The 22,506-nt window shown below is 35.5% G+C and overlaps 1 protein-coding gene across 2 annotated transcripts in view; it reads left to right on the top strand.

Moving 5' to 3' along the window:
* Positions 1-22,506, top strand: part of Tet (Ten-Eleven Translocation (TET) family protein) — a 372,036-nt gene that overhangs the window by 6,033 nt on the left and 343,497 nt on the right. Inside the window, exon 2 of one of the 2 annotated variants that reach the window (XM_075307683.1) lies at positions 771-911. In XM_075307683.1, coding sequence (XP_075163798.1) covers positions 771-911 — 141 coding nt within the window. Of the gene's footprint in view, positions 1-749; positions 912-22,506 lie in introns of both variants that reach the window. The other variant, XM_075307682.1, reaches the window with a different exon arrangement.

Below are 22,506 nucleotides of genomic sequence, written 5' to 3'. Positions count from 1 at the left end.
ATGAAAAGTTGCTTTTGACTATTCCCCATTCCCCAAGTTATAATAAAATTTGCAACAAATACTCGTATGTATAATTTTATGCCTTATTTTACTGATTCAGTTTTCACTTTAGCGGCTAAACTCGAACTTAGTACTCACCTTAATACGTTAAATATTAGTTTAGGTGTATTTTTCGACATTAAATTAAAGCAACCCCATATTTTTATTAAGTTAATCTAAACTAAAATATAAGAGCAATAGAAACTTATACATTTACTTGAATTAGATAAAAAAAACATATTTTGGATTTTTATTTATATTATTTAAATGCAAAATTAATTAACTGGATTAGATTACTTTAAATAATGAAATCGAAAAACATTATTTTCAATTATTTTATTTCAAGTACATATTTAAATTTATGTAATCTATGTTTCATTTTTTCTTTATCTCTCTGTCTCTTTGAGACTTTCTCTCTTATCATAAGTGGGAATTGTGGTAGGGTTTCGGTATTTTTTTTCATTAGTTATATATAAAAACTAAATTTTTAATATATTTTAATATAAAATATTTTTTTCTTATAATTGAGATAAGTCAATCTCAATTAGTAAAATCCATAGATAAAATATAATTTGCAGCATAGTGTAAATTTCTTCCTAATTTAAAGTCATTCATTCATTCCACCCTCCCCCACCTCACACTTTTGCAATCTTCCTACTACTACTACTACTACTGATCAATGATCGTAACACAGATAAACATTTTTATAGATGTCTTCTAACATTTTCCAGTCGAAAAAGAAACGTAAACGTTGCGGCGAATGCATTGGTTGTCAACGGAAGGACAACTGTGGCGATTGTGCCCCCTGTCGCAACGACAAAAGTCATCAAATCTGCAAACAACGGCGATGTGAGAAACTCACCGAGAAAAAGGTAAGTGGCAAAATCAACAAATTCATTCATAAAAATCACCATCCGGCCCACTAAGTAAAGCAAAAAAATAAAAACAAAATACGGCCCAAATGGCCAAAATAATGAGGCACAAATCAACCTGTCCCAAAAACCTGTTTCTCTTCTTCTTTACTTTGTGTGTGTGTTTTTTTTTTGTTGTTGTTTGTTCCTGAGGCACTGATCTCCTTCAAGTATTCTCAGATTACATGTTCATGCCCTTTTGGAGTCTATGATTGGACCGATGGCTGGCCATGTCCATCCATCTGTCAGTTGTGGCCCTAGTCTCCCAATGCATGGATAAGTGTGAGATTTTTTTTTTCTTCTCTCGTTACGCTGAACTGGATATGGGTTTGCCAGCCTTCTTAAGGATTTATGTCAATTTCATGTGAATGTGCGTACGGGAGAGACAAAGCAAAAACAACGATACGCGTTTTTCGTGTATTTTAATATGAATGCCTATTACGATGATAATGATGATGATCGTCATCATCATTATCGTCATACTTGCCGGCTAGCTAGCTGGCTGGTTGCCTTAGTTCAATTTCATTCCATTGACCATGCCAAACAAACAACAGATGTTTTTTGATGTTCCTTCTTGTCCGTCCGTCCGTCATTTAGTTGGATACCATCTTTGAGGATGGCTTATTTTGCTGTCGCTCTCATTTTCGTTGTTCTTGTTGTTTTTTTTTTTTATTTTACATTCGCTGATTTAATTGATGTCTCTCCTTTGTTGAAGACATTTCGATTCGATTCGATTGCCGCATGAGTATCCGAAGCAAAGCAAAGGAACGAAACGGAAGGAACATGTGTTGCATGTTTGGCGTACACATGCTTTTATTACATTAAACACGTTTTTAGCCCGTTGAATAACCTAAATAATGTCTGTGTAAATTACAGCGACTCTTTGCTCCTCTCTAGCCGCCTAAATCACGAACAAACAAACAAAAAATGGTGAAATAAAAAACACAAACCCTTTATGGTAAAAAAAAAAGTACAGCTGAAGTTCAGCAATTAGTTGCTGGCTAATGTAAAAATCAAAATAAAATATAAAGCAAAGAAAAAATCATCTCCTTTGGATTTTGAGCTTGCAAGCATCCTTTTGCAAATTTCTTGTCTTGTATTTTAGTCGCAAAGTCGTTGTCCGGCAATGTCTAGAAAGTTTAAGCGAAACAGTGGTTCTCAAACATATCATGTGTGAATTATTGGTCATAATTTCACGTTATGTTAATGTATAATAATTTCAAACTTTATAGACATAGGGATTGTAATCAGAGTCAAAAAGTCAACTTTTGGATTTTTTGAAAATCGGATTTTTTCTTACAATCACCCAGCAAAAAAATTTCGAAGTTCTTCTAAAGGCACAATTTTAAAAGCACTTCCAAAAATGTCCTCCCAAAGATGTTCTTTATTTTAACTACAGAGGAAGTTATTTTAATTAATTATTTTAATTAATTTAATTAATTATTTAATTAATTATAATAACTCGGTTTTTCATATTTTTAATGGGTGGTTTTAATTTTTTTTTTGCTTCAAATAGGTTAAAAATAGAGTAAGAATTAATAAAATGATGCAAAATTTTGTTGACAAAAATGCAATATCCATTCTAGAAAAATTGCGAATTTTTGAAATCAAACGTCTCAGACAAGCGTTAGGAAGCATTAAAATATATAATTTATTTATTTAGCAAAATATCACCAAAGTTTTAATTCACATCCAATACACTGAATTCGGGTCACACCTTACGTTACGGTTACGTTAGGTGGCAGCCCGATGTATCAGGCTCACTTAGACTATTCAGTCCATTATGATTACACATTGGTGAACTTCTCTCTATCACTGAGTGCTGCCCGATTCCATGTTAAGCTCAATGACAAGGGACCACCTTTTTATAGACGAGTCCGAACGGCGTTCCACATTGCAGTGAAACCACTTAGAGAAGCTTTGAAACCTCTGGAATGTCATCAGCATTACTGAGGTGGGATAATCCACCGCTGAAAAACTTTTTGGTGTTCGGTCGAAGCAGGAATTGAACCCACGACCTTGTGTATGCAAGGCGGGCATGCTAACCATTGCACCACGGTGGCTCCCTATCACACCTTAAGAAGTGATGCAAATTCTATGCAACGGCTGTTGAAATCGTGGACATCCGTCCTATGACAAGCCCATGTTAAATTCATCGCTTCTGCGTACATTTTGCACCACTTCCGGATCCAAAAATAACATTTTCACTGCTTTTTTGGCGACGCTTATCAAATAAGGTCCAACGTTACTAAGAGGAAAACAGGTATATCCTTGAAGTGAACCAAGGTGGATATGGTGGTGGCTATAGAATTTAGTGTAAAAGCCTCAAAACAGTCTATTTTAACAGCCTTAATTTTTTAATAAACAATTTTTTTCATTAATGCTCCACTGTCTTAAACACTTTCGAACGCTTTTGAGGAGCTTTAGTACTCCATAAATGTTGGTTTCTTCTTTTGCTATTCCTTTTTGGTTGATGTGAACGCATTTCCGTTTGTAATTTGTTTAAGCAAGTGACATTAATTATAATTGTCAGCATCAGTTCGAATGAGTGAATGCACGAAAGGCAGGAAACAACTGAAGATTCAAGAACGGTTCAGGATAGTAGACAGAAGCAACAGATATGCCAAACTTTGGCCATACCATATTCCAAAGATCTGGTTTTTCATTGTGATTATGTTAATTTCGGTATTTGTGTGTCTGCGTTTGGAAACTAGTTTCTTTGTGGATCACAGGAAGTAGATCAATCAAGGTGTGTTGTGGAGAAGTTGTCTGATTAGGATTCATAATTGTCAATAAATGTGGCAGTACAAGAATTCGAATAAACTAAGGAGAATAAAATTTAACTGTGTTAATTTAATTTAATTGTTTTGCAAGTGAGCATGGGAAAATGTTTTGTGTACCTGACATATGGCGTGTGCCGGACTTCGTCCCAGTTGACAATACCTGGTAAAAACCCATCCTACCTCGCCCGGGGTATACTTTCCACCGGAACCGATTTCGCATTACTTCAAGGTGGTGGACCCCGTGGTGGATCATGTCCATTTCTTCATAGTCTGCGTCCAGACTACCGCTTTCGTTCATCGCATCGCTACATCCATGTCGGCCTTCTTGCATATCTACTTACAACATCCCAGTGCCTCCCACTGAGGAACATTTTGTTGACTATGTTTCGGGGGGACTACTTTCGTTCCTCTTGTCTCTACTTTCGTTTCTCCAGCGTTTTTGCCATTTCTCTATAGTTTCTCGCTGGATGTCTTCTGTTGGGGTTGTCGCGCCCTATTGGTTGGCAAGAAAAATCTTCGTCCGCTCAAATGCCAGAAGGTCTATTCGGACCATTCCCGCACCCAGATTTCAGATCCATGTTGTATCCATGAGTACTTTCCTTCTACTTGGGAGAGGTCCTCCAATATTCACCATAAGGCGGTTGAATGGTGCCGTTATCGTTGCAGCCTTTGTCGTCGCATACTCTATCTCTTTGAAGTACATTAGTTTTGTGTCTAGTCTTAGCCCTAAGTACTTATAACTATGTCGTCTATATTCAACTCCATTTCTAGTGGCAAATGTCACCATGTTAGCAGTAATAATTCCGTTCTTTGCATGGTTAACTGTAGTTCATGTGAGTCCAGCCAGGTTTTCGTTTGTATCATAGTTTGACGCAGTTTGCGTTGGGCTTCTTTCCTGTTTCAGCTCTTATGACCGCAGTTATATCGTTTGCGTTTCCCACTAGGAATGTGTCGCCTGACATATCTATCTTTAAGATCTCGTCGTAGGTTAGGTTAGGTTAGGTGGCAGCCCGATGTATCAGGCTCACTTAGACTATTCAGTCCATTGTGATACCACATTGGTGAACTTCTCTCTTATCACTGAGTGCTGCCCGATTCCATGTTAAGCTCAATGACAAGGGACCTCCTCTTTATAGCCGAGTCCGAACGGCGTTCCACATTGCAGTGAAACCACTTAGAGAAGCTTTGAAACCCTCAGAAATGTCACCAGCATTACTGAGGTGGGATAATCCACCGCTGAAAAACTTTTTGGTGTTCGGTCGAAGCAGGAATCGAACCCACGACCTTGTGTATGCAAGGCGGGCATGCTAACCATTGCACCATGGTGGCTCCCTAAGATCTCGTCGTAAGATGCGTTCCAAAGGTCTGGTGCTTTCGGGAAGATGCCTGTTTTAGACTGCTATAGTGCATGGCAAGTAATGTACAGGGGCGTCTGATACCTATCTCATTTCTCCTAGACAATTACGTCTACATTCATCGATCGTTGTGTTCCACCAGTAAACGGCTTCGCGTTTTGAGTTGGTCCTCTTTATTGGCATAGCTTTGTTACAACAGGTTTTTATTGTCGCCATAGTGTACTCTACAGTCTGGTTCGCATCTTGCTGATTTGTATTTTCGCCTAGTAGCCTGTCTAACTCGGAGTTAAGTGCCTCTCTGTCAAGCTTGTTAAAATTCCATCGTATAGAGGTATCGCGTTGCCCTCTTGACTGTATAGTAGCATCGCTTTCCAAATGGAAAAATATATACTGATGGTCACTCACGGTGTATGTTTCCAGTACCTTCCACTCCTTCGTGTCCCTTACTATGCTCACAGAGACAAAGGTCACTTCCGGGATGGTGCCTTCGCATCCTGGTCGTCGGAATGTTGCTGTATTGCCGATATTTGCAATCATGCCAATATCGGCAATACATCATACATCACACTAAAGTGCAATCAAAGTAAAGGGTGTTTTAAAAGATGACTTCCCTCATAAGACAAGCTCGTGTAAAATTCATTGCTTCTGATACAATTTTGCACACTTGGCGAAACTTTAATCGTTTGTAAAAATGAATTACATTCGACTAACTTTATACAAACTAAGGAAAAATTGAAATAATTATTAGAATAAACTTAGGTAGGAATATAATTAGGTCGGTGTTCTTTTTGAAATATTATAGAATTTAATTTATATGCTGCTGATTAGAGTCTTAGTCTAAACGAATCCATCTACCTCAACCCTTAGATTATATTCAATTAGGGCTTAACAAAACTGTTAATGTTGTCAAATCTCGCTTAAAGTGATCCACATTCATTCCAAGAATCACCTGGCATCTACGGCAGAACATAAAAAGAAAACGCATATTAAAAAATATTTCACATTCTGGTCACATGAAATCGTCTGAGTTGTAGAAGTTAAAGTGCAAGTTTCCCATAAAACAACGTAAAACCGTCAGAGATAATAACAGCAAAGATAACGAGCCACAGATAGAGATAGAGAGTGAGAGAAATGATTACTCATAAAATATAAACACTCTCAACCATACACCCCACATTTAAACGCCTCATTCGCATACTCTAGCAAGAGTACAATTCCCAAACGAATTCATACACACACACACACTCACACACATTGTAACGAAGGCAAAAGGAAATCATTGAGCAGATGTTCAGCCGAAAAACAAACTTCAAAACAAAATGTGCGATCAGAGTAGCAACAATAACAACGACAACAAGAACAATGTGCACAACATCAACAAACGAAGTCACATACTTAAGACCAACTATCGCATCATATTCGCCGAAACATTCCATTTCAATGGCATGGAAAAACGGAAAGAATACATTTTGATATCCCGACAATGGCAACCAAACACAAGGACGGACAAATGGACTAATGCACACATACACTCTCTCTCATACAGTTATAGTATCTGTTGTAGCCACTGTTACATATGCAGATACAAACTGTGTAGCTAGCGTAGAGTATCTTTGAAGTGATGGGTATTAAAAATGAGAACAGGGGACAGCTGGTCGCTTGTTTGGATGAACTAACTAAAAGCCAGGCAAATAATACAAAAACGTAATGTAAAAGCAACAACAGAAAGACATCAATAACGGCACCAACAATATAAGAACAAATAAATACACATTTAAAACATGATTCTATGTAGATGTACCAATGACCAGGCAAAGTAAGGTTTATCAGTCAAATAATTCATAATTCTATGACACATCTTAATATACTTGGTGTCAAAAGAAGGGAAGTGATTTAATTAATTAATTTAATAATAATCTTAATTAAATGTATTACATTAAGTTATTGAATTTAGTTAAATTGAAAGATAAAATGATTCAATTAAAATTTTAATAGATCAAATTCCTTAATCCTTCAAGCTCGAATAATAATTAATTATAAATAGCATCAAAACTATTTTTTTCTGTGACGGCTTGGGTCGACTGATCCTAATTTCTTTAGTATATACAGCATTTCGCCGTTTCTTGAACCTCTTTCTTGAGGGATTACCACCTTTTGATGTTGTTCCCTTATTAAAGGTGCGATTTGTCAAGGATGTGTCTTAAACTGCCCGTCTGCAGGTCGACTAATAGGACCTGACCCTTGGTCATTGTCCAAATTAAGAACTTCAGTTAAAACCCCTCCACTGAACCCTGAAGTTAACAGCCCAGTGGTGGTTTTGTGGACTACCACACTTGAAATTTGTAATAAGTACTTATTACGATTAATTTATTTATTCCGATATATAAACACGTCAGTTCAGTTCGACGGTTGTACTGATATCACTTCCGTTATAGCATATATCAGGAGAGATATCCGACATCTTGAAAAGACTAACACATCTAGCGTGCAGTTTAAATTTAAATCGGGTCATATTTGCTTGGTGTCGTTGCTACCCTTTCAATTCTCCCACTGGACAATCTCCATCGTAACAGCCTTCTGAACACAGAAAAAAATTTCACGAAAATTTTTCCAATTAAAATTTTAATTGAGATTTAAAAAATATTCAATTAAAAAATTAATTGATTCAACAAATTTTTTAATTGAAACAAAAAATCAATCACAAAAATTAATAGTATCTATTAATTTTTTAATTGGATCAATTAATTTTTTAATTGACCTTCAATTAATTTTTTAATTCATACTATCATTTCTGCGATTGAAGACATTTCCATTAAAAAATTAATTCGATCAATTAATTTCGTGATTGAACCAGAAAAAAATTTTTGTGTGAAGCAGTATGAACTTGCTGGTATCCAGAGGTATACCAACGGATTCTAGTTCCCCTGGAATATGTAAGCTAGTTCCTAGGTTTGCTAGGTCATCCGCTTCGCAGTTCCCTGTTAGGTTCATGTGGAGAAGCACACATGTTAGGTGAATATTATACCGCTCAGCCATCTCGTTGAGAGATTTGCGGCAGTCGATGGCCGTTTTCGAGTTAAGGAACACAGAGTTCAAGGATTTTATTGCAGTTTGACTTCTGATTATACATCGGTGCCAACATTTGTTGGAAGATAACTTCTCGACTAGAGTAGGGTAGTTCCGGAGCGAACTAGCTCTTTGGAACTATTCCGTGGCTGGAACTAAATGAACTGGATCCGATACCTTTACTCTTTCAGCTCCTCAGTTCCTTATATTCATTCCGTTGTGAAGTCATTCCATTTCTTTCGCTCTTTATGACAACAGCTCCCACTTAAATTGAAGTTGCCCGATCCTTAATGAAGATATCGAAACTGTTCCAACCTAACTATCAATACCAACATGCTTTACAAAAATTATGTAAATCAGCAAAACCAGTACAATGCGGAAGAATATTTTCCGTAATAGAAACATATCATAAACGAAAGGCGAACTCTTTTGGTCTAAAGTCGGCAAAATATTTTTTTACATATTAACTTTTGATTTTCTCTATGAAAAAATTTAAACACGATATTTCTAAAATAAATGTAGATCTTTATATTAGTATTGATCTCTGAAATTTTTTTACAGATTTACACCATTATCTAATTTTAGTCCCAAAATATTTATTTATTATACAAATTAATGTTCAAGAAATTTGATTAAATTCTTGTGGACTTTTATGTTTTATTTAAATTTAGTGTTCATGCGTTTTATTTTCTTGCGGAGCTAAAAGAAAATGTCAATATATGGGATTCTTTAAGCACTTTTCCTTATCCGGATCCAAAAGGAACTGTGGAACTAAATGATGAGACCGATCCCTTTAGTGAGCCGGGATCGCCCAACTCTATTCTCAACCAATTAGCCACCTCTTTTATCGCTAATATTTCAAATCACTACACCGAAAAAAAGTAAACTATTTTATAGGAAGAATGAACTACCTCGCACGAAAATTAAACTAAATTTTACTCCACATTTTGAGATTTCCACAAAGCGTTGTTAAAACCAGGAAAATTTAATGCCCTTTTGTACTTTTTAACTGCAGTTCACGAAATTACATCCTCTCATAGAAGAAAAAATTAGCTAAAAGTAAAGAAGAAAATCATTGGCGCCAAATCATGACCATTTTAATCATACAGTTCATTCTTACTATTTGTGGGAATCGTACGAAAATCTTCTTTTGCTTTAGTTCATATTGAACTTATGTGTACGGCCATTGAACTTTATACCCACATTTAGTTCATAAAATTTTTGAGCCATACTTAAAAAAAGTAAAATTCCATTAAGTTGTGGAAAATTTCAGAAAAAATAATAAAATTTAACTTCTAGCAAATATTAATAAGTTAAATTTAGCGTTTGTTTAACTACGGAAATTTTTTTCTGTGTACAGTGATTTGGTAATCTTTTCGCAATTTCCAGGTCTTTAGAATATATTCCAAATCCATTTGTGCATTCAATCTTTAATATCTTCATAAATGATATTAAAAGTTGTTTCGTAAATGCACGGTTCCTACTCTACGCTGATGATTTGAAAATTTTTACGAGATTGAAACATGTAACGGATTGCAATGGATTTCAAGATGACTTAACTAGGTTAGGTTTCTGGTGTGAATTGAATGCGTTACAGCTTAATATTAATAAATGTGCACATTTGTCATACTATCGTAGGCATAATCCATTGCAAGTTAGTTTTACTTTAAGTAATGAACCTTTGAACAAAGTGGATGAGATAATGGATTTGGGAGTTCTGTTTGATTTTAAACTTAATTTTACACCACATTTGGATAACTTAATTCCTTAGGTATATTCCATTTTAGCATTTATAAAAAGAAATTGTGGCGAATTCAGTGATCCCTACACTTTAAAACTTTTATATACTTCTTATGTTAGGTCCAAGTTGGAGTATTGTTCCATTGTTTGGAGTCCGTACACTACAACTAATGTGAATCGAATTGAAAGAATACAGAGAAGATTCATAAAATTTGCACTTAGTTCACTGAATTTTACACAGCCATTACCTAGTTACGAATCAAGGTGTTTGTTAATTGATTTAGATACTTTGGAATGGAGACGTAAGGCTCAAGCTATGGTGTTTATTTTTGATGTAGTGAATGGTATTGTTGATTGTCCAGACATATTATCTCAATTACAGTTTATTGTTCCTAGCCGAAATTTGAGAGGTGCTAATGTATTTAATGTTGAATGTTTCAGGCAAAATTATATAATTAATAGCCCGCTTATAGCATCGCTAATAAAATTTAATTTTTTGAATCGGGTCAGTATGGTAGAATTTACTGTTTCAAAACAACATTTTAAAGAATTTTTGAAGTTGTTTATGAAATAATTAGAAATTTGTCGTACTAGCACAAATCAACCATATTCTTAAATATTACTATATCTACAGTTATTATTACCGGGGAAGGTTTTAGGATTGCCTGCAGGCAAAAAATATCTAATTATTTTTTTGCGGTTAAGGATAGGAAAATGCTTCTGACAGTGTGTCCACCCATGTGCCGGACTCCATTACAATCGACGATGTCGGCTGAAAACCCATTCCTCTTACGTCGGTGTATGATTGGCACCTCGGAACCGCTTTGGCATTACTTCGAGGTGGACCCCACGAGGTCCGTGAATGTTTCCTGTTAGTCCGCGTACAGAGTAAAGCTTACATTTCTCATTTGCCCGCCTTCATTTCAAACTTTTTCTTTCAGAGGACGTGTTCCACAAAATGCCCTATAGTCTCCCAGTTCCGCACACCTTGTACCGTCTTGTGGGTTATACTTCGTGGGAGAAATATCCAAGCGCTCTCCGCCGTTCTGCCCACCGGTTACAACTAAAAAATGTATGCTCGGCATCATTCATGAGCTCTTCTACTTCGTAAATACAGTTCTCTGATCTGCATTATCCAATACGGTGCATCTGAGTCAAGTAATACGTCACTTCCCCATATCTTCTTTCTCACCATAGTCGAATGTCGTTTATAAGTCGGTGTGTCCATCTCCTTTTGTCTCGTTTCTCCATCGTTCTTGTCGTTTATCTCTGGTCTCTTGTGAAATGTGCGGTATCAAGTCCGTCGAGCCTTGTTGTCTAGCCTCGAAAACCTTATGTCGCTCAATCCCCTGGAGGTTTATTAGGATCGTTGCTGCTATTACTGACGCGACTTCCTCTGATACTGTGCGGCGTACTGAAGTGTTTCTCAGAGCTCGGTACTGAAAGCTAGTTAGTAACGACCTTAAAATGTCACTTATTTTCACATCCAAGAGAGTTTGCTATGAAAATATAAAGTAAAATAACCGATGAATTTAATACCATATAGTATTCTATTTGTCGCACTTTAGCTGCCAAAATAAATTGGTTCCTTATATTAGATTGAAGATTATTCCATAACAATAAACTATACCATGGCTCCTAAGAAGTTAAGATCTCTTCGAATATCCTTTTTCCATTTTAGAAAATTGTTCTACTTTACTTACCATACTTTTTCGCTTACAACAAACAAAATTTTGTAAATTATGTCAACAAAAAAAAAAATTGGCAATTTTATATTCTCTCCCCTTTCCATCAATTGCTGTTGCCATAGTAGTTCCTTCCTTTATGGATCATTGATTGCCACGTTGTGTTTTTTTTTTCTTTTTCTCTTTTGTTAGTCGTCACTACCCTGTATACGCTTCATTTCACAATTTAAGCCATCGTTTATCGGTTATTTTTCCCCATTTTATTTATGGCCTTTACATTGATCGTTATTCAATATGCTGGCAACTCAAAAGGGTTATTTGGCCTTATTTCGCGTTTTCTTAGTTGTTGTGTTTAAAGTCAAACGTGAATTGCAGATGTTTTGCCTTTTGGTGTCTTTTGATTGGTTCCTTATGGTTTGTGAAATGTTTACGTTATGAATGGAGTGGAAGCAATTGCCTTTCAGATTGATTCCACTCTCTGAAAAAAAAGGTTAATGACATAAAGTGTGCAGGACGACAGGACACAATGAGTGTTGCAATCGCTAAGGAATTGAGGTCAAAGCACCAGCATAGAATAGAGTATAAAAATAAAAATTAAAAATAAAATTGTACAATTCGATGACAAAAGCCTCTTTTTCAATTAAGAACCTATGGCATAAAAATTTAGATCGTATTGTGGAATGCATCATTCATTGACCCCAGAAAAAAATTTAAATTAACAAATAATGCATTACGATGGGATGAACAATATTTCGTATGTAATAAAGCATTACAATGTGTTTTTTTTTTGTTTAATTGAAATGCGTAAAATTGAAATTTAGCATAACAGGCGTTATACTCTTCATATTTAAATAAATATTATAAATTAAATTTGTTTATTCACCCACAAAACGTGTTCAATGCACACTTCAAATGATTAAAATCTCTAGGACAACCGAATGCAGAACAGACCCTGCACATACATGCTTTGGTGATGTTTCTGGTCGCAAATATGCATCATGTTTATCCTGTCATCAGGTGGAACGTGTGTAAGCCTTCAACACACACACAGTACACATTGCTATAGGTCATGGGAAGGTAATAAAACTGCCAGGTGAAGTAGCTCTTTAATGGAAAGGATTTATCCAAAATCGTAGGGATTACTTAGGGCAGTGTTTCTCATTGAAGGTACCTCCGATTAGATGTCATACATTACTGCGAACTTCAAAGTGTCAGCAGTTACTTGTTTTCGTACTAGATATGGATTAGTGTACCATCTCCGATACTGTGATTCATATTTTAAAGCTAATGGTTTATATGGTTTATTGAGAACAAATTTCTTAAAAATTAAAGAAAGTTCTATTAAAATATACATATTTTAAAATAGTAATTCTCCTTAATTTAAATAAAAAGCTCTGAATTTGCTGAGATGCTGAATTTTTGGCTTAAAGAGATTTTTGTGAATCCCACTTGGTCCGTGATCCTAGTCCTCATCGAGATTCAAGCTTATATTACTCATGCCGTAGTGTCCATGTAAATTTTTTACCTGTTCTTGCAGTCCTTCTCACTCTGGACCATCTTCTGTATTATATTTGTCCAATTTCATTTTCTACCACTGTCCGTCGTTCTGCCCACCGGCTACATTTAGAGAGTGTATGTTGGCTTCATCCGCGAATTTTTCTTCTTGGTAGATACAGCTGCATTTCCCCATACGATGCCGATACTTTCGAAAGTATCCGTGACCAAAGAGCATCTGAGTCATGTAATACGTTACTTACACATATCTTCTCTCTCGCCATAACTCCATGTTATGGGGCTTTGACCATCTGCCCTTTGTCTTGTTCCTCCATCGTTCCTGCCATCTATCTCTGGTCTCTTTTCAAATGTTCAGTATCATGACCGTCGCGCCGTGTGGTTTGCCTCGAAACCCTTTTGTCGCTCAATCGCCTGAAGGTCTAATAAATCGCTCCTGATATCACTAATGCTGCTTCCCCCGATACCGTGTGGTAGGCTGAAGTAATTCTCCTAGCCGTTATATGTACTGAAATCAGCTTTTTCGCTCTTGTCCGTCTCTGTAGGGTCGACGCCCAGATTTCATATCCATGAGAATCCTACTTCTTCTTGGAAGAGGGCCTCTTAAGTTTGCATTAGCCTGCTCAGTCGTGACGTTATCGTGGCAGCTTACTCCGTTACGCACTCAAACTACTTGGAGTACGTTAATTTAGAGTCCAGCCACAGTCCCAAGTACTTGATTGACTGCTTTGTTGGGATTACCATGTCGTCTATGTACTTCTCAATTTCTAGAGGCAGATGCGTTAGTAGTAGCAGTTCGGTCTTTTGCATGGCTAATTGTAAGCCATGCGTGTCTGAGCAGTCTTTCGGGTGTATCATGGACTGGTGAAGTTTGCGTTGAGCCTCTTCAGTATTTCTCTCTTTTATCACAGCGGCTATGTCATCAGCGTAGCCAACAACAAAAATGTATCATTTGGCATGGGTATCTTCCGTATCTCGTCGTATTTTGCGTTCCAGAGATCTGGTCCAAGGATTGAGGCTTATGCGGCACCTGAGGTCACATTCATTCTTCTTAGGTCCTGCATTGTATATCAAAACTCGGTCCTTGAGATTGTCTTTCAATATGCTCCTCAAGTATTTCGGTATGTGGAATATGGACTCTAGGATGTATATATTGCGTCTGCCCTTTGCCTTGGTGTATTTCCTCCTGGTATTTATACAATTACGTCTGCATTCATCGGTGCCGGTATTCCACCAGTATACCGACTTGCGCCCAGTGTTATGCTTCTTATTTGTCATGGCCTTATTGCAGCAGGCCTTTATTGTTGATATCGTATGATTGAAATTTGCCTTGCGTCTCGTCTGTAGAGATTCTCTACCGAGCGCCTGTCTAGTTCTGAGTTTAATGCATTTGAGCTTGTTGGCGTTTCGCCAGTTTCTCGCGAGTTTCTCATGTAGCAACTTCGCCTTGCAGTCGGAAAGAGATGTATCCGTGCGAGCATATGAAGAATCTTCCTTTCTCTTGGGTCTGTAATTCTCATTCATCACTCAATCGCCCGTGAGTTGAAGTCTCCAGCCATAAAGAGTCGAGAAAAGTATTCGATGTCATTTAATTTAATTTCTAAATTAGTTTAACTTCCATTTACTCATCTGGCTCAATTAAGTCATTTTAAAATCGATTTGGGAAATCCTGATTTATTGCTACATCACATAGTTCATTTTCATTTGCAAATGCCTGTATGAATTTATTGTTGTATTTATGATTTTACCCATCGATGGATGCATTACTGTGTAATAGTTTGTTGTAATTAAAAATTAATTGACACAGGTGCAAAATACAAACAACAATGGCAATGACAATTGCACAATAGGCCAGCGCATAAATATTGAAGAGCAGCTTCATCTTCATTTGAGACCAACAAAATATCCACAGGCATTATGGAGTTTCATGGTAAATATCGCAGATATTTATATAGGGACTGCTCTCCAAATCCTTGGACAGCATAGGATGCTTCCACATGCAAATGCAGATGTGAAAGACGTGATAATCAAATTATAAATCTGGGGAAAAATAAAATACACATTGGCAAAGACAATCGCAAAAAAACAATGTTTTTCGCGCATTTGCACACTCTCTCTCTTTCACTCTCTATGTCTCTTTGTGTTGCTAGTGCATCCAATTAAAGAATTGGTAAAAATTCATGTTAACAGACCATCCATCGACAAATGCAGCAGCTTAAAAATCACGTCCATGGTCTCTACCACACACCATGGCCAAATCGAGCTCAGAGCAGATGTGAAAATGCAATAAAACATCAGCAATGAATCCAGCCAAACAGACGACGCTCGTCTCTCTCTCTCCCTTTGAGTGTTCCACTTTCTGTTTTTGATATCTGTAACTCAGAGTCTCTACCCGAGTGTGTGTGTGTGTGTATATGCTATAGAGTGGTTGTATGCATTTGTAAGGATAATAGCATATAAAGCAACAACAACAGCGACAAACAAATGCATGCAAGAAAAAAGAAAATGCCAACAACAACAAATCATCGTATAATTCTTTGTGTCGCAGCCACAATAAAACCTTGCTTATTAACCAAAAAGGACACAGGAAATTCCAACAATATTCCATACTCCCGTGTACCTGTTCACGCTGCATGGTCATAACGCTGCGATCCCTTTGTCGGTCCAAAATCTGGGTGGGTCTTTTGACGATTAAAATGTGCTCTTTGTTGCAATCATAAAAGCATCAGCAACTATGCTAAACACATAGCGTAGCACAGCTAATCAAATGTCTGACTAAGTAGTTAAAAAAAAAAATAACTGAGGCGTTTTACGTAAAGCTTATTGCTCACATATATTTAAATAACAATTATTTAAAATTAAGGCGATATCACCTAATTGATCGTTTATTATTTTTTTTTGTTGCTTAATTTATTGGAATAAAAAAATTTTGAAAAATTAAATCAATAAAAGTAATTTAAAACTTTGATAAAAGAAAAAGATTTTTGTCCAAGAAATTTTGAAAAAGCCAAAAAAGAAAACGAACACTTAGTTAATTTAAATTCAATTTTAGGTGGCAGCATCAAAAAATTAAAACAAAATATTTCTCTTTTGAAGAAATTTAATTCAATGGTAAAAATGCCAATTTTTCGAAAAAATACTCGAATAATGTGCCGTTCAGCCATTTCATTGAGAGATTTGCGACCGTATATGGCTGTTTCGAGATAAGGAACTCAATAGTCCAAGGATTTCAGAGTGACCAAGTTTGAGAGGTTTCACTGTATATTTAAAAGCAACATTGGTTGGAATAAGACATAGCCCTGCTCTCTTTTATTGAGAGAGTAAATGTCCCGGCTGTACACTGCGATGAGAGGAAATTGTTTTCCATAAATCTCTTTTTTATTTAGAATATTCAACTCAATTCAATATTCAAATGAACTTGATTGAATTCTTTGATTGATATTATCATTTCCATAATTGAAGCTATTTCAATTAAAACATTAATTGTGCCAAATAAAATCGTATTAGCGTACTAGAAATTCGAAATACACAGAATTGTTTTTTTTTTTAATCAATCACGAAATTAAATCATCCAATTAATTGTTTTAATTAAAAATTGCTTGAATCATGAAAATGATAATATAAATTGCAGAATTAATTAAAAGTTTAAAATGTACTTAAATACCCAATTAATTGATTTCTTCGACACATTAATATTTTTTAATTAGTTCAATTAAAATTTCAATTAATTGTGGTGGTAAACTCTGTTAATTTTTTACTTGATGCAATCAAATATTTATTTAACAATTATTTATTAATAACTATTTATTTTATATAATATTTATTACTTATATTGGGTTTTTAATAACATAAATTAGGAAATTATTGTTATTTATCAGAAAAATATTTATATTTTTTTGTTTCACTCACAAAATTAATTCATTAATTATAATTAATTATACACTCCATCATAGGATCGGGGGTATATTAACTTTGTCATTCCGTTTTTAACACATCGATATATTGGTCTAAGACCCCATAAGGGTAGGTACTATGTTCGGTTGCAGAAGTCTTGCCGATATCTAGAGGAACAAGAAACTACGCATCAATTGAGTTAATTTGTTTGCTTTATATTGAACTGTTTTAATAAAGTAATCACGAAAATTTCAACGCGAAAAGCGAACATAGTACTTACCTTAAAGTATAAATATATCTTATTCTGGGTCGTGGTGAAATTCTTAGTTGATCTAGTGATATCCGTCCGTCTGTTGAAATCACGCTAACTTCCCAACGAAACTAGCTTTCGACTTGAAACTTGGCACAAATAGTTGTTATTGATGTAGATCGGATGGTATTGCAAATAGGATATACCCCCTATACACCGACCACCAGATTTTGCTTGCGGATCCTCTTGGAGAAGCAAATTTCAATCGATCCCGTTGAAATTTGATACGTGGTGTCTATATGTAATTATGGAGCGAAATGGATCAATTTTTGAAAAAATTGTACATACCATATACATCAAAATTTTTTTTTTCAAAAATTATGAACTCTTGGAGGAGCAAATTCCATCCATATCGGTTCTTAATTATATATAGCTCCCATATAAACCGACCCCCATATTTCATTTGTGGGTCTCTAATTACCGCGTAAAACTTGGTTCATATCTGGTCGTAATTATTTACAGACTCCCTTCTATATATCGATCAAGAACTGAATTACATAGGTTTTTAATTTGATTTTTATACCATCCACCATAGGATGGGGGGTATATTAACTTTGTCATTCCGTTTGTAACACATCGAAATATTGCTCTAAGACCCCATAAAGTATATATATTCTGGGTCGTGGTGAAATTCTGAGTCGATCTGAGCATGTCCGTCCGTCCGTCCGTCTGTTGAAATCACGCTAACTTCCGAACGAAACAAGCTATCGACTTGAAACTTGGCAAAAGTAGTTGTTATTGATGTAGGTCGGATGGTATTGCAAATGGGCCATATCGGTCCACTTTTACGTATAGCCCCCATATAAACGGATCTCCAAATTTGGCTTGCGAGGCCTCTAAGAGAAGCAAATTTCATCCGATCCGGCTGAAATTTGGTACATGGTGTTAGTATATGGTCTCTAACAACCATGCAAAAATTGGTCCACATCGGTCCATAATTATATATAGCCCTCATATAAACCGATCACCAGATTTGACCTCCGGAGCCTCTTAGAAGACCAAAATTCATCTGATTCAGTTGAAATTTGGTACGTGATGTAAATATATGGCCTCAAACACCCATGCAAAAATTGGTCGATATCGGTCCATAATTATATATAGGCCCCATATAAACCGATCCCCAGATTTGACCTCCTGAGCACCTTGGTAGAGCAAAATTCTTCCCATTCGGTTGAAATTTGGTACGTGATGTTAGTATAGGGTGTCCAACAACCATGCAGGAATTGGTTCCTATCAGTCCATAATAATATATAGCTCCCATATAAACCGATCCCCAGATTTGACCTCCGGTGACTTTTGGAGAAGCAAAATTCCTCCGATCTATTTGAAATTTGGTACGTGGTGGTAGCATATGATATTTAACAACCATGTTAGTTGAAATTTGTGGATGACAGTCTTTCGTAGAAGTTTCTACGCAATCCATGGTGGAGGGTACATGAGATTCGGCCTGGCCGAACTTACGGCCGTATATATTTGTTTTTGTCTAACATATACTCCATATGGACTAACGTAAAATATGGACGATGTTAAGAAGTTTAAAACAAATCTTCCCATCGACAAGTGTTTGCACAGCCAAAGTAATTTAGTAGTAGTTTCTAGGCCGATCTTACGGACGCATATACTTGTTTTTAATTGAAAAATTTTCAATCACGGCAATGATACCATCATCATCATTATGCCAATTAAGTCCATAATTGAAAATTTTTAATGTTCTAATTAAACTGGATTTTTTTTTAATATTTAATTAAAAATTTATTTGAAACCATCAAACTAAAAACATTAAGCCAGTTACGTTTTAATTTAATTTAAAAATTTATTGGGTTTTGCAATCAACACCAATTACATTTTCAATTACATCAATTAAGATTTAATTGAATTTTGCTCTGAAATCAATTAATTTTTTAATTAAGTATTTTTAAAAAGTTAAAACGTTAATTTGATCAATTTATTTCGTGATTGAATCGGAAAAAAATTGTTGTGTGTATTATGGGTGATATATATTCCGTCTGTGATCATAAGGCTAAACGGCCACTACAGCCTCGACAAATTACCTCTATTCATGGTTCAAATTTTTTGTCAAAGAAAATTTCATAAAAATTGATAGAACGACATAATGAAAAAAATTAAATAGGAACTATTCATAAAATGTATGAAACATTACTTTATAGAAAATACATTAACGAAACATTTCATTGCATTTATGTTATTACTTCGTTGGCTTAATTTTTTATGACAAATTTCGTAATATTACGAAGCATTTTCTAACAGTGTAAAACCTAAATTAAACTACATTCAAAAAGAAAAATAATTTATCAGAAAATGTTAGAAAAAAAGCAGTAGCTGTGGATGCATAAAATGCTACTTCAGGTTTTTATTTTCATTTCGTTTGGTTTTTTACTCATATCCCATGCCATACCATGATTTTTGTTGTATTCTTTAAGGACACTTGCATGGGATACATGGGAAGAGTATGCTACCGGTAGAGAGTGCAGTATGTCACGAACGACAGTTTGAAGGAGCAATGCACTTAATATTCTTTCACTGACGAAATAAACACACACATACACACAGACACAGTTTCACAAAAGCTCATGTTTCTTCATGATTCTTGGCAACAGAAATAATGTGCATATGTATGTGTATAGTAGAAGACCATGCCAACGAAGCATTCATCCTGGAATTCATCCATGCCATATGAATACTGACAATAAACATCATCAGGATATTTTCATAATATTTTTTTCGTTTTCTTGTTCATATGTTTGCATATAGAAATGTAAAGGATAAGCTGAAGTATTTGTATAATAGTACACATCTACAAATATGAGTGTGTGTGTGTGTTCAGCATACATGAGCTGTTAGTTAATCGTAACGCAAAAATCGTTAGACGTGCATCCAACCTTCACTCATGCGTTTCTATTCTCACATAGGTTGTATGTAGGAGAGACACATGAGAGAGAGTGGGAGAGAGGGGTTTTAGAGATTCTACGATTCTACGGGAGTAGTGTACTCTTGGTGCTTTTGTTCGTTACCGTTGCACATGGCCATTGTAGTAGTAGCCATGCATCGTAGTAAAAACGATATTATCCTTCCTCTCCCCCTTTCCAAAGGAACCATTCCGTACCATTCCTTTATGACAACCATGTGGTGATGCTGAAGCTTATTGTTTTCTCTTCATCTAGGATAATACATTTAAAGTAGATGTACTATGTACATCGTATGTATCTCAATATAGATGTATTTCTCGTACTCAGTAGTACTCTGAGTACTGACTTGAATTTCATGTTTCGTTGTAGGGACCATAATAGCCATACTTGTTGGTGGCTGCCATTGGATTATGCACTCCACAAGTTTGCCTTCGAAAGAAACTCCAGCAATTTAGTAGAAGGATAAAGGATGCTATATTGAGTTATCAGTGTTATTAAGTGTGTTGATGAGCATAACTAAATATACGGTTGTGGTTAAGAAGCCTGGTCTCATCATAGCAAAGTGAAGATGTGGCTTAGAAAATCCAAATATATGGGAAAATGGATGATAGTAGGATCACATTCCACTTTAATTTATTCGATTTTTTTTGGGTCTATAATAATAAATGGGAAAATGTTTTAATATTCTTATTAAGGTGGAAAATCTAACAATTTTCTGAAACATTATTATGTTGTGCAGGGGTCAGATCAGAAGAAGGGTGATATAGTGGGACATGGATAATGACATTTCGTCGACATATCGAAAGATTATCTTAATACATAAAATTGTGCCAAAAATGAAAATAAAATATAGGCGGTTTTGGTTGTTGCAATTTCAAATTTGAAAATTAAAAAAAAAAATAGAATTTTTCTGAATTACTTAAAATTTCATGTCACAAAAACGGTTTATTATATAATTGCAATTTTTTTAGCTTGTAATAATAAAATGAGGAGAAAATGAAGAAATGGGAACTGACGTACACAAAAAGTATTTTTGGAGCACCAACAAAGTAAATGTAGTTAGTTTTCAGAAATATGTGATATTAGTAAATAGTTTCTGAGATGAAGCAAATTTAATGAGATCAATTTTTGCCGATACTGACAAAATGCGGTACCTTAGTTTAGTTCCACTTCCCCTTCCGACTTTAAAAAGACAATTAGTATTTTTATTAAAAAACAAGTAAGGGAAGTCGGGCGGGGCCGACTATATTATACCCTGCACCACTTTGTAGATCTAATGTTCGATACCATATCACATCCGTCAAATGTGTTGGGGGCTAAATATAAAGGTTTGTCCCAAATACATACATTTAAATATCACTCGATCTGGACAGAATTTGATAGACTTCTACAAAATCTATAGACTCAAAATTTAAGTCGGCTAATGCTCTAGGGTGGAACACAACGTTAATAAAAAAAATATGGGAAACATTTAAATCGGAAGCAATTTTAAGGAAACTTCGCAAAAGTTTATTTATGATTTATCGCTCGATATATATGTATTAGAAGTTTCGGAAAATTAGAGTCACTTTTACAACTTTTCGACTAAGCAGGGGCGATTTTACAAGGAAAATGTTGGTATTTTGATCATTTTTGTCGAAATCAGAAAAACATATATATGGGAGCTACATCTAAATCCGAACCGATTTCAACCAAATTTGGCACGCATAGCTACAATGCTAATTCTACTCCCTGTGCAAAATTTCAACTAATTTGGAGTTGAAAATTGGCCTCTGTGGTCATATGAGAGTAAATCGGGCGAAAGCTATATATGGGAGCTATATCTCAATCTGAACCGATTTCAACCAAATTTGGCACGCATAGCTACAATGCTAATTCTACTCCCTGTGCAAAATTTCAACTAAATCGGAGCAAAAAATAGGCCTCTGTGGTCATATGAGTGTAAATCGGGAGAAAGCTATGTTATATAGCCCCCATATAAACCGATCCCCAGATTTGGCTTGCGGAGCCTCTAAGAGAATCAACTTTCATCCAATCCGCCTGAAATTTGATACATGTTATTAGAATATGGTATTTACCAAACATGCAAAAATTGGTCCACATCGGTCCATAATTATATGTTATATAGCCCCCATATAAACCGATCTCCAGATTTGACCTTCGAAGCCCCTTAGAAGAGCAAAATTCACCCGATCCGACTGAAATTTGTTATGTGGTGTTAGTATATGGTCTCTAACAACAATGCAAAAATTGGTCTATACCGGTCCATAATTATGTATAGCCC

This window comes from Haematobia irritans, chromosome 4 (genome assembly GCF_050003625.1).
Source record: "Haematobia irritans isolate KBUSLIRL chromosome 4, ASM5000362v1, whole genome shotgun sequence".
NCBI classification, from domain to species: domain Eukaryota; kingdom Metazoa; phylum Arthropoda; class Insecta; order Diptera; family Muscidae; genus Haematobia; species Haematobia irritans.
The sequence above is the reverse complement of the archived record's forward strand: the minus strand, read 5'-3'. Positions and strand labels throughout refer to the sequence as shown.